This window comes from Paroedura picta, chromosome 6 (genome assembly GCF_049243985.1).
Source record: "Paroedura picta isolate Pp20150507F chromosome 6, Ppicta_v3.0, whole genome shotgun sequence".
Taxonomy (NCBI): Eukaryota; Metazoa; Chordata; class Lepidosauria; order Squamata; family Gekkonidae; genus Paroedura; species Paroedura picta.
Genome location: NC_135374.1, coordinates 99318619 through 99332519, shown reverse-complemented (window position 1 = coordinate 99332519; position 13901 = coordinate 99318619). Strand labels below are relative to the sequence as shown.

Below are 13901 nucleotides of genomic sequence, written 5' to 3'. Positions count from 1 at the left end.
CGCTAGCACAGTGGTTCTCAATGTGGGGGGCGCGACCCCTCGGGGGGGTCACCACACCAGTGGCTGCAGCGATCCAAAGGGGGTCGTAGGGTTGCGTGCTCCAGCCACTTCAGTGATCACAGAAGCCCGAGATGGCCAGTGGAGGGGAGGGGCAGTGCTGGCTGCCTCGGGCTTCCATGATTGTCGAAGCGGCCAAAGCACACAACCCTATGACCCCCTTTGGGTCACCGAGGCCTCCACCACACTTCTGCCATGCAGTGGCCTCGGCGACCCAAAGGGGGTCGCACCATCAGGTAGGTTGAGACCCACTGTGCTAGCAGAAGGACCTCTTGAATCAAAGGAAGGCACTACCATTAGAGGAACAAATTCGTAGGATCAAATCCCATGAGAGGTTAGAGATGCTTTCCTTAGGAATTGCCTTTACTGCTGGGGAAGCCATTGAGTGCTTTTCTAAGCTTGACAGTAGACTGAACCTTCATGACAAAATGTAGCATGCACACAAGACAACTATCTTTGTAACACAGGTTTTGCCTGTTCATTTCAGGAATATATTTTATTACTTTGTTCTGCTTGCTTGGTTCTGGGCGTGTTTGAGGATAAAAGCAGGAAGTTGTTGTATTCTGGAGTGTAATTATGCGACAACATATAAAACAGCCAGCTAATTCTTCTGGTCCACTTGAAGTGGAACACACAGCAGTTTAGCATGATCACTGATTGTTTATGGGTTTTTGAAAACATTACTGCCATGTTGAGATAATTCTGTAGTTTCTTCTCCTTGGAAGATTAATTCCTCCTCTCGTGCTTCTCCAACTGGAAAATAATACACAAGAGGATATGTAGTAAGGATGCTATATGCAAATTAGCATATCTTCACTAATAAGAACTGCTGGAATGGTCGTATTTTCTGTCTTGCGGATTAAAGGGAAAGCACAGCTTGCTCTACACTCCTGCTTATTGGGAAATATGCCACTTTTAAAATGAGTGAAAAAACAAATTAGCCAGAATCTAAAGAACTACCCAACTTGTTTTGTATGCCCAAAAAAGTTGTGGGAGGTGTATATTTCTTGAACAACCCAATATTGCATGATAAAGAACTTCTAAGAGGAACGGCAGCCTCCGTTTGTGATAGGAATGTTCTGTACAAAGAAAAAAAGTGGTCCCTTTTCCTTGTTTGTTTTTAATGTCTCTGGGCTAGCACTGAGTTGATATTATTGTGGTCTCAAAGCACTTAAAATGTATTCTGCAAACCAGTGTTTTTTCTTCACTTTTCTGTGCAGGCACACAATGGGACTGCAGCTAGGCAGGCCAGCTGCATAAAGATTCTTTTCAAACTAAAAAGTCACTAGAGGGCACCCTTCCGAGCCACTGTCAGCCATTCCTCCCCCCAAAACGGTCACATGGTTTGAAGGGGGGCACCCATTACATCAGTTCCTTCTTTCCCAGCTTTGGAGTAGGTTCTTTTCTGCAGCTCACTTCAACCTCAACCCTTTTTCTCTATCCTTAATCGCTGAAAAAATTAATATTACAGCGATAGGAGGTACCGGGGCTTTTCTTCCATTCTCACCCATTGCTACCCTCCAGATGAGGAATATGACAAGATCACCTCATGACAAACCTTGTTAAGGCCTGCCTCTGTACCATGCCTCATTTGGTTTAAAGGCATTTTTCATCCCAAATGGAATTATGGTCCCGAAAGCATTATTCAAGTCCTGCATCAAGTGTGACATTACAGTGCCCATCTCTGATGAGCACCTGGGCAAGGAACATAATACGGCAGCTTGTCAAATGTAGCAGCCGTTCACACCGGAAGCTCAAAACAATAGGACTTCTCCTCTGAAAGCTGCCTTGTGGAAGAAAGCTTTATCTTCCTGGGTTAAGCCCTCCCAAGCAACTTTGTTGGCGAACCTACCATCAGCTTCACCTTTAGTGGTATTGGTTCCATCGAGGCCTCTCTTCCAAGGGCAGAAGAAATGTAAGTTTATGGAGGAAGATCTATTCTTTTGCTGCCCTAACATTTTAGATCTCCAGTTATCGAGCCATGGTGGCAGCGTATCAATTGTTCTTATGGAAGATGTCCCCGTTTTTAGAAGCCTTCCCTGGTGATAAAAAAGAGCTTGACCAAGTTCATACAGATGGAAACTGATGCATGCTGCATGCCACACGTACATTTCTGCAACCGGAACAATAGAATCATCCATAGTTATCTATTGCCAAACGTGGCTTCAATCTATGGCGTTACCAGCTGAGACAAAAAATAAAATGGAAGTTTTACATGTCAAGGGTATTGCCTTGTTCTCAGAAAACATAGATGATACCCTCGCCCAAATTAAAAAGAGCCACTAGACAGCAGGATGTCTGAGAGACACTCGTCCTGTCTCCATTTATCCAAGACAATGGATACATTTCGACACTGATATCCTCACATAGAGCAGCAATTCCACTCTTTGCCTAAATAACAGTATCCTACTCAAATATCATTCTTCACCGAACACTCTTGTAAGAGATGCAGTGGTCCAAAGCAAAAGACAGGACAGTAACCCTTCTCTGGCAAAGACTTGCAGGGTCATCTGCTGAAAAGTTCACCTTTTGTCTAGAATAGCTTAGTTCTCTTAACCTCACCTTTAAGGACAAGTTATATACATCCCTCCCACTGTGGCAGGGCATAAATAATGATAATTGTGTTCTATCTATTATAGCCCAAGTTTATAGATTAGAGTTTATTCCTTACCACAGGGTCAAAGGGGTTCATGAGCAGAAATTAATACTTTACTTAAATTGCTACCTCAGTTGCTGTCTCCCCTTGAGAAGAAAGCGATTGAGGAGGTTGATAAACTCTTAACTCTTCCAAGTTATGCTCAAGAAGTTCTCCTGAACTCATGCAAAGCATCCACCAGACATTCCTATGGGAGTAATTGGAAACACTATTCAACATAAGCTCTAGCCAGGGACACTTCCCCTAGAACAGTGGTTCTCAACCTTTTTCTGGTCGCGACCCCAATTGCGGAGGCAGAGGCAGCAGCATGCACGCAGGGGGGGGGGTGTACGTGTGCATGCATGCACAGCGAGCACACAGGTGCAGAACTATAGAGGCAACGTGGAGGCAGCCATTGCTGTGACTTCAACGCTGGTGGCCGCCACCACCACCACCCCGCCACCGCCTGCTACTGCTGCCGCTACCCACCCCCTGCCACCACCACCATTCGGCTGCTTCATATCAACATTGCTTCGGAACAGCTGTGGGGAGTGGCCGGCGGGTGGGCATCAATGGTAGGGAGGGCAAGGAAGGGGCTGCAGTGCCTAGAGGAGCCTCTGGAGAGGCCATCCTGAGGGTGAGGCTTGATAGTGGCACAGCGCAGCACAGGTAGACGAGATGCACCAGCAGCAGGCCACCGCAGCACCACTCCCTGCTGCCTCCCGCTGCCACCAGCCGCCTGCTACCACTGTCTCCACCCGCCACACCCTCTTGTGACTTTTTAGCTAGAAAATAATATTTCCACAGTTGACCTGCCAAGCAACAGTCCCAGTGTTTGCCTGCACAGAAGACAACTCAATAAACAACGGTTACAGGTAAGTGCAGCGCCATTTTCTTCTGCAGATGCTATTGTTTTTGGTACATCTGACATGTCAGTTAAGTGTGGTTAGAATTGTCTTCCAGTCTTGAGATACTGAAGTTTGAATTTAAGCTTTTTTGAAGCCTGTTGAAGCCTATCGGAGGTTTAATTCAACTTAAATCCATGACTGCTGAAAGAATTCACATATGCCTCTCAATTAAATACCTGAACTTTGATAAATCCACCTTAATTCCCAAACGTTTTCTGGACCTGAAGCAGTTTTTTCATGGTGCAAGCCTCTTGCTGCTAAAACTGTAGAGTCTTCCTATATATTTCATTTGTCGTTCTCTAGGGTTACCCAGTTTACTGCGGACCAAACTCTGAACCAAACATTAAAAATGCTCTTGAAAAAACATCATTATTGCTGCTGTGGGTGAATTTCATTTCTGTTCCATCTTTTCTGAAATGTTCTTTGGTCCACAGCATTATGACTGGTCCATAGAATTATGACTGCTGGTTCTCTATGCTCGAGTTTTCAGCACGTTGGTTTCTTTGCCCTTTTGTCTTCCACTGTTTAATAGCCTTGCAGAGTTCATGGCCTCAACGTCATTATAAGGGCAGCCATTGCAACGGAAAGATGTACTTCATGAGCAAATTAACAGCCCATTAATAAGATTCACTCCAAAAGGCAGCATGGAGAAATGGGGCTTCTTCTCAATATGAAATCCCTATTCTCATTGCTATAATACAGTTATAAGGCATGACTAACATAGATTATTCTGTTCTTGTCAGGGAAGGGCGATCTAATGCACATTTGAAAGGAGATTACCAAAGAATTGGGGACGTTATGCTGAAGAACATTCAGAGTATGAAGGTATGAATTGCCGTTAATCTGTGAGGCACATCGATTGGAATGACAGGGTTCTGTTCATAGGTTTGCTTTTTATAATGTAGCTTCTGCTTTATTTGTGTGCTAGAATAGAAGCCAATCAGCATATTTCTGGACTACAAAATTTGAGTCCAATGGCACCTTTAAGCCCAACAAAGATTGATTCAAGACATGAGACAAGCCTGAGGAAGTGTGCCTGCACACGAATGTTCACACCTTGAATCAATCTTTGTTGGCCTTTTAAGGCCATACGGGGTCTGGGCCCAGTCTACCTGAGGGACTGCCTCTCCACCTACACTCCTCAAAGAGCCTTGCGCTCTACTACTTCCAACTTCCTGGTGGTCCCTGGCCCCAAGGAAGCCTGCTTGGCCTCAACCAGGGCCAGAGCTTTCTCCATTCTGGCCTCTACCTGGTGGAACGAGCTCCCAGAAGAAATCAGAGCCCTGGCAGAACCTAAACAGTTCCACGGAGCCTGCAAAAGGGAGCTCCTCCACCAGGCATTTGGTTGAGATTGACCCAAACCATCGCTTCCAATTGCCCCCAAGCCCCCCCTCTACTACAACTGACACTAATCAGCCTTACCCACTGGGTCCCAGTAAGAGTTGAGCTGAGGCTCTTGCAATTCCATTTTCTAATGTTATTGTTATGATCATGTTATTACTGTTATCACCTGTTACCATATGTTATCTGTATCTTTTCCTGTTCCCTGTTCCCTGAGCTCTTGGGAAGGGCGGAATATAAGTATAATAAAATTAATTAATTAATTAATTAAAGGCACCATCGGACTCAAATTTTCTTGGGCTACTTCAGACCAACATGGCTATCCACTTGAATATTCCTGGACTGTTGATCTAAGAGGAATTTCTGTACTCCCCAAACATCTAAATTTTGTGTGTTCATAAATTCATTTTTAGAATTTCTAGGTCACCTGTCTTCCATAGAATATTAAGATGCATGCTACAAAAACAGCAGTAAACAGAGCTGTTTTTTACAAGTAGGACAAGGATCCCTGGCTTCGTGCCTTGGTTTTTCCATCTGACTTTTTTTTGAGATACAGAATATCAGTTGCTTTCCATCAACTCCAGTCACTTCTAGGAAGGCCTCTGAGGCATGATTTTCTTTTACAGAAGGCCGTTGGATAATGATACTGGGCACTGGTATAAAAAGAAAATAGTTTCATGACTTTGTAAAATTACGAATAAGAATTTTGGAGTAGGCAGACTTGGTATCTTTTACTAGGTTTTAACCTGTAAAACTGGGTTTTGAGCTATTGTTCTTGGCTACTCTCTGAGCAGCAAATGTACTTTAAAAATTAAAGTAAATAATACAGTGATATTGAAAGTACAGATTATTTGTACTTTTGACCTGGCTCATGAGGAAATGTGGATGAGGTCAGTCTGCTTGCCCAAGTTAACTGGAAGCTGACTAGATGAGATTTGCTGAGACCAAACTGACTCTGAGCTTGATATAATGAACCTTTGAAGAAGAGCTGGCTTTTTGTACCCTGCTTTTTATTACTCAAAGGGGTTTCAAAGCAGCTTACAATTGCCCACCCTTCCTCTCTCCACAACAGACCCCCTGTGAGGTAGGTGAGGCTGAAAGAACCATGACTGGCCCAAGGTCACCCAGCTGGCTGCATATGGAGGAAGAGTAGGGAATCAAACCCAGATCTCTAGATTAGAGGCCATCGCTCTTAACCACCCCACCAAGCTGTCTCACATCCCCATAAGAATCCTGGCTCTCCATACTCCTGACCCAGAAGCTATTGCTTTTGTGTAACGTTGGATCTAAGCTGTTTTCAACATTACCAGCCCCACTAGTTGGTTATTGTTGAGTATTTCACCAAGATAGGCATAATGTTTAAATGCTTATTATCTCCATTTGTTGGACCAAATCCATAAGCGTCTTTGCACCAGCAGCCAAGAGTATGTGGCACTAATATGGATAACTAGCATAGTCTTCCTTAAACGCATGCAGAATCTTGAGCCTTGTGGACCCAGGGAGGATCAGCAGAGTCCTCAGAGTAGGTAGGTACTTCTTGTTTGTTGTCTGAAACCAAACCTTTTGTAGACAGATAGATCCATGATAGATCTTCCTCAGACTGTTCGTTTGGGAGAAGGCATTCCTGAAGGTATTTTGGGTCAGATATCCTGAGTTAATAATTATTGCGTCCTATAGGAATTACTGTTTAGTATTGTAGTGATGCAGTCCCTTTCTTTTTTGAATCCCATACGCAGTTTGATTTCCTATTGTGTTGGATCCAAAATGACATCTTCTCATGGGCGCAAGGATTACTGTCTACACCAGGGGTAGTCAAACTGCGGCCCTCCAGATGTCCATGGACTACAATTCCCAGGAGCCCCTGCCAGCGAAAGCTGGCAGGGGCTTCTGGGAATTGTAGTCCATGGACATCTGGAGGGCTGCAGTTTGACTACTCCTGGTCTACACCATGTGATTTCCTGGCTTTCCTGGATTTCCTGTGGCACCCCCAAAATTCTGTTCCTTGGAATCTTCCAAGAACAGGATTCTGGGGGGGATTTCAAGCTGCCATGAGAGGGAGCAGGTGAAAAAATTGTGCTCCATTGCTAGAAATCCTTGAGTCTGGCTTTTCTGAAAGCAAGCCTTCATCTTCTGATGTACTCTCATTTCTTTTTATCTCCTTGCTTCTCTCAAGCCACTGACAATTCACCTGCGGAAGCACAGTGAGGTTCTGGTTGAGCTAGAGAATGGGATCAGGAACTCTCGCAAGTTGGAGACCTCATGCAGGGACTTTGAGATGCAGAAAGTTTGTTACCTACCCCTCAATACCTTCCTGCTCAGGCCTCTGCACCGGCTCATGCACTACAAGCAGATAATGGAGAGGCTCTGTAAACATTACCCACCAAATCATGTGGACTTCAGGGACTCCAGAGGTAAGTTGTTTGGATGAGGAAGAGTAGCATATGGGGAAAGGGTTAAGTACCTGTCCCAGTGGGATATGGCACAGTGGTAGAGCATCCGCTTGGCATACAGAAGGTCCTAGGTTCAGTGCTTACTATCTCTAGCTGACGGAATCCAGTAGTAGGCAATTTGAATGACCTCTTCCTGAGATTCTGGAGAGGTACTGCCAATCACTGTAGACAAGTCTGACTTAGATAGACCAAGAGTTTGACTCTTTATAAGATAAAACCAAGTGTCCCTATTCACCACTTTGGTCCACATTGTCAACCTCCCAACAAAGGGGGAGGGGAGATCAGTTCTAACTACTATTGGAATCAGTTAAACCAGTCTTTTTCAACCTTTAGACCACGAAGGAGCCCCTGAAATATTTTGTGTTTGAGTGCAATGGGATTATGCCCAAGTCAGTTCTGCACGGCCTGTAAGACGGAGCTCTTCTGCCAGGTATTTGGTTGGGGCCAATTAACATCTGGGCAGCTTGATTAACCTCTTGGGCTCCCTGTATACAGATACACACGCACACACTCGAAGCCAGAAACGGAGATGCTCTGGGGTTGCCACACAGTGGCTAGCAGTGTTTTCTTGTGTTTTTAAGTGCGTTTTTTATATACTATTTTATATAATATATATATGTTGTAAGCTGCCCCAAGCTGGCTTGCTGTAAGTGGTCCCCAACCCCTGGTCCGGGGACTGGTACCGGTCCGTAGATTAGTTGGTGCCAGGCCACGGCTCCTCCTCGTCCTCCTCCCCGGCTGCTGCCTCGGGGGCTGCCCTGCCACTCTGCCGCCGGCTCACCTTTGGTGCTCTCCAGCGGCTGCCCTGACTGGGGCTCCCACTCAGCATGGCACTGCGCAGCTGCTGCTGGCAGTGCCCCCCAGCAGGCAGTGGAAAGTCAGGGGTGTTGTCAAGAAAGCAAGAGGACCAGGGGCTCAGGCGGTGGCAACGTCCCTCGGCGAGCCCCCCACCCCAGGCCTCAGTAAAATTGTCAATCGTTGACCGGTCCCCGGTGATAAAAATGTTGGGGACCACTGCTGTAAAGGGCAGGGTATAAATTGGAAACAAAAATTATTTATTTTTATATACCGCCCCCCCCCCCCCATTCAGCTCAGGGCTGTTTACATTATACTCTCATAACAACACAGTATAGTAAACCATTTGAATATAATGAATGAATGAATGAATGAATGAATGAATGAATGAATGAATGAATGGATGGATGGATGGATGGATGGATGGATGGATGGATGGATGAATGAATGAATGAATGAATGAATGAATGAATGAATGCCATAGGCATCCTTGATGGTAATGGTAATGCTTCTGTCATGGCAATCAGATACATTCTGTAGATACAGCCTCTTTAAAATGGGTTTTAAAACACATACAGGCAGCCCTTTGTCTTTGAATATTATTGGTTTCAAACTTTCAGGCTTTTGACAATATTTTCTGGGCAGCCACCCAGAATAACATGGATGCTGTTTTAGTATGGAAGAGATGCTATGCATCCACTTCAAAATATAATTAAAAAAAAACTTGCTAGAAATTCGTGCAGCATCTTTTCTCTTTCCCAATGTGATTATCATCTTGTTTCCTTATTTACATATTAGGGGAGAAAGATTGTTGTCTGACCTTGGAGCTGGGAGAAACAACAGATTTATGAAGCTGGGAGAAACAACAGATGACCAAGAGTCAGATTTAAAAAAACACACACATACAATTCTGAGTAGACAATGTAACAAAGGCCATCTCCTAAAGGTGCAATAGCCTTGGGAAAACAAGATTTTGCCTGCTTTGGTAGTCAGTGATGACTGGAATTCTGACTACAACTTCTTGCTTTTCTGTTGTTATTCTGATCCTGTGATCTTTTCACTAAACCTGGTTTTACAACAGTCTTCCAGTAAGTTGTCCTTCAATGGATGGAGAAAGGCTCCCCCTGAGGAAGAAATATCTTTCTTTGTTGAAGGGAGGAGTTCTGTGTTGGACAGAGAGCTAGGTGGCAGAGAATCACAGGATCTAACCCTAAGTTTTCACCTAAGGTGGTGGCTGACCCTCTAATGGTATGGATCTATTGTCACACTGGTGGGCATCCTATGCACCCTCCTGCAGTGTCCTGACTTCCCAGGAAGGGCTGAGAGGGAGAGGTGCGTAGGCAAAAGAAACAGTGGAGAGATGTAGCAAGAGATGCCAGAAGCACACACCATTTCAGTGCTGTGGGACATAAAAAGGCACCCCATCAAGATCTTAGCTATTCCAGTTGCAATGCTTTCAGTCTACTATCTGCAGCCATTCTGTTTTAGAGCCCACAAAAATGCTTACATGGCCACTTCAAGTGGAATCAGTTTGAATGGACCACCAGCTCCGCTGCAGAAAGTCTGACATTCTTTGTGTTTCTGTGTGTGTTTTACGTTTTGCAGCTGCTCTGGCAGAGATCTCAGAGATGGTGGCTCAGCTCCACAGTAGTATGCTGAAGATGGAAAACTTCCAGAAGCTGCACGAATTGAAGAAAGATTTGATAGGCATCGACAATCTTGTGATTCCAGGAAGGGTAGGTAGTCGATTTAGGATGAAGATACATTCAAGGAATAACACTCTTAAAATGTAACATTTGTTTAGATGGGAAAATGTCTACCCTTTTCTTTAAGGCTATAACTTTGAATATTTAAAAGCAATGTGAACGTGCTTTTGCAGGTATGTTGGGGAAGTCACTAGGGGGTGTGAGGGGCTGTGATCACAATGCAGGGTAAGCATGGGCCAATCACACTTTGCCTAAGCTACCCCACACGGCTGTTGAGAAGGCCAAATAGAGGAGAAGAGGATGATGCAGGCCACATTTGGTCCCCACCGGGGAGAAAGGCAGTATACAAATGAATTTAATAAGTGACACCTTTGCCCTTGATTACTCTCCAAAGAGCCAATTTACCCTTTTTGCTTGCTTACAATAGCGTAGTTCTTCTAGGACTATACCTCTTCAAAGCGTAAGTGGCAGATGGTATGTTCTGCATTTCTGATGGGTAAAAATGCCTCCCACTACCAAGAACATTTCCACCTGAAGAGACCCATTATAGAATCCTGATTTCTACCGTGTTAATTTTTAAGAAAAAGGAACTTCTTGATGTGGGACAACAGCACAAATGTTTGATTCCAGTCTTACCGCCTAATGGATTAGAACCAAAGCTGCTATTCTGCTGGAATAATGGGGTTTGTGGGGCTATTATGAACAAAAACAATGCTGGATAGGAACTGTAGCAAGGATGAGTATTCACTAAACGTAAAGGTAAAGGTATCCCCTGTACAAGCACCGGGTCATGTCTGACCCTTGGGGTGACGCCCTCTAGCGTTTTCATGGCAGACTCAATACGGGGTGGTTTGCCAGTGCCTTCCCCAGTCATTACCGTTTACCCCCCAGCAAGCTGGGTACTCATTTTACCGACCTCTGAAGGATGGAAGGCTGAGTCAACCTTGAGCCGGCTGCTGGGATTGAACTCCCAGCCTCGTGGGCAGAGCTTTCAGACGGCTGCCTTACCACTCTGCGCCACAAGAGGCTCCATTTAGTATTCACTAAGGTTAAGCAAAGAACCCCTGTCTGGATCCAACTTTACAAATTGTCTACGGGGAATGAATTCCATTTTTCCGGATCTAAATTCTTCCAGCTGCTGTTTATCATGTAGAGAAAACCATGCAGAAAAAGGTTGACGTGGTAGTTCTGCTCATGTTGACGGTGCAGGCCTAAGAAAACTTGATCTCTGCTTCTCACCATTTCCCCCTGAGCTGTTTCAAACCCGTCCCAGAGATGATGCCAGCAACATCAATAATGATGATGATGATAAAATGGCATGGTAATTTTTTTTGCAGTGGTTATCTCTAGGGCCTCATCATACATGGAGAGGAGAATTTGAATATAGTTTCATGGGATGAGCAGTTGGTGTATTGCTCAGGCAAGATGTTGAGACTCCCTGTTGTCTGATCCATGCCTTCTTTTGTGGAGGCTGATCCATGCCTTCTTTTGCCTGGCACACTGAAGCAATGCCCTAGGTCTTCCTTATAAGAGACACGCAATGCTCTCTGATTTGCATGCACATGTACGACAGGGAACTCATCTTAAAAAGTGCTGAAGAGCCCGATTCTGCTCCGGAATGTGGCATGGCAAGAGTTTTCACTCCAGCTTCAGTTTGGCTTCAGTTTTCACTTTTTATGCTAGCAGAAATAGCTGCCAGCAATGGGACAAACAGCCCCCCTCCCCCACCCTCCCGCAGTTGGCAGCCATTTTTTCCCTTAGGAAAACAGCATGGGTGGGAAGGCTGAAGAGTTTCTGTCATACTAAGCTATTTTTATTCATTTTATTTATTTATTATATTTATATACTGCCGTCCCCAGAAGCTCAGGGTGGTTTACATAAAACGTAGAAAACAGTACAAGGAACTTAGTTTGTCAATAACATATAGATAACCATAACATTAATACTATTAACACTGATAATTGTAACAGTGGTAATTCTAACAGTGCAAACAGGTGCAGGAGCAGAACGCATTGATGGATTGATGGGAGGGAGGGAAGGAGCAGGGGCCCTTCAGATATTGTTGGTTATGCCTGGTCTCAACCAAATGCCTGGTGGAAGAGCTCCCTTTTGCAAGCCCTACGGAACTGTTTTAGCTCCATCAGGACCCTAATCTCCTCCGGGAGCTCATTCCACCAGGTGGGGGCCAGGACAGAGAATGGAGCTGAATCAGGCTCCATGGTCATACAGAAGAGAGCAGGTCAGACCCGGGGATGCCCAACCTGGCATGTCATAGACCTCATGTAACAAGGACCCTGATTTCCCAGAGCGCTAAAAAGAGAGTGGAGTTTGCTAGCCCAGCAGAATCAATGCCCAAGGCAGAGGTATGCCTTGTGGTATCCATGTGGTATCTCTGAGGTCCTGCATAATGAAATATCTTTTCAGTCAGACATTTCCTGTTTCTCATCTCTGCTGGAAGCCATCTACTGTACTGTCACTGTGGGCTTGGAAGCTGACCAGGTTGTTCCTTTCCCCTGCTGAGCTGCCATTTGTTCAGCAGACATTTATACTTCCTTTCTGGCTAATGTACAGTAAAAGCCTCTCCTAGTGGCTTAGCAGTAATTAAGGGATGCTTGGTTTCTCTTGGCTCTAGTTTGCTAAAGCATTACGTGCCGCTTGTTTCTCTTCATTGCTCACCACTATTTCTTTTACTACTTTTTTTTTTTTTTTGTCCCTTCAGTTTCTTCCCCCCTGCATTCTGGGCTAGAAATGACAGCTTCTGCTGTATTTTCTCAAGTCTGCCTTAAGGTCTCTTCCATAATTTTGCACAGTGATAAAGTCCAATATGACACAAGAAGACCGAGAAGAGAAGTCTTTCTGGTCAAGCAGCCTGTGTCTTAATGCAAACCCCCCCAGTTTTCCAAAATGAAAACAAAATCCCGTATTTCACTGGGGAAGTGTGTTATGAGCACCTCTTTGGATCCTGACTGCAATGTGTGGTAAATGTTCTGATTGTGCACAGGATCTAGCTCGAAAGGCCAGGTAGTTGCCATTTTATAGGTTCCCCAGGGCCATTCCCTCTTCCAGGAGCCTTTATGAACCTAGGAGCTGTATCGTAAGAGTTTATTTCTTGGTTAAAGAGTTCAGCATGGAGCTGCTGAGAGCCAGCTTAGTGTAGTGGTTAGGAGTATGGAGCCAGGCAAGCCGGGTTTGATTCCCCGCTCCCCCACATGCAGCCAGCTGGGTGACCTTGGGCTCACCACAGCACTGATCAAGCTGTTCTGATCGAGCAGTAATATCAGGGCTCTCTCAGCCTCACCTCCCCCACAAGGTGTCTGTTATGGGGAGAGGAAAGGGAAGGCGACTGTAAGGTGCTTTGAGACTACTTCAGGTAGAGAAAAGCAGCCTGTAAGAACCTACTCTTCTTCTAAATGCCAGGAGGAGTGGCATTCTAGTGACAGCTAGAAAAAAAACATTTTTTCATGATTGTGTCTTGAAACTAAGAAAAAATGCCACTATGTACTCTTCACAGCATGTCCTTCCTAAGCTAGTCAGGTGACACCAAAAGGCGGGAGTTAACAGTTGGCCATTGGTCCCCCCAGAAGCTGGGGCAACATGGTTGTGAGCCAGTTCAGTGGTTAAAGTGTCAGGCTAGAATCTAGGAGATCCAGGTTCAAATACCCATTCTGCCATGAAGCTCACTGGGCAACTTTGAGGCAGTCTAACCTCAGCCCAAGTTACCTCACAGGGTTATTGTGAGAGTAAAATGGAGAAGGGGAGAGTCATGTATGTCACCCTGAGTTCTTTAGAGCAGGGGTAATCAACCTGTGGTCCTCCAGATGTCCATGGACTACAATTCCCATAAGCCCCTCATGGGAATACATCTGGAGGACCACAGGTTGACTACCCCTGCTTTAGAGGAGCCTTTTTCAACCCTTAGACCGTGGAGGAGGCCCTGAAATAATTTTTCGGGCTTTGAGGACCCCTGGAATTGACGTCAACTGGCCATGTCTCCCTGCCACACCCCCCA

At 45.2% G+C, this 13901-nt stretch overlaps 1 protein-coding gene across 5 annotated transcripts in view; it reads left to right on the top strand.

Annotated features, from left to right (window-relative positions):
* Window positions 1–13901, top strand: part of FARP1 (FERM, ARH/RhoGEF and pleckstrin domain protein 1) — a 234433-nt gene that overhangs the window by 204660 nt on the left and 15872 nt on the right. For all 5 annotated transcript variants that reach the window (XM_077343848.1, XM_077343849.1, XM_077343846.1 and 2 more), the window contains exons 17-19: window positions 4344–4425; window positions 7115–7352; window positions 9792–9922. In XM_077343848.1, coding sequence (XP_077199963.1) covers window positions 4344–4425; window positions 7115–7352; window positions 9792–9922 — 451 coding nt within the window. The remainder of the gene's footprint in view (window positions 1–4343; window positions 4426–7114; window positions 7353–9791; window positions 9923–13901) is intronic.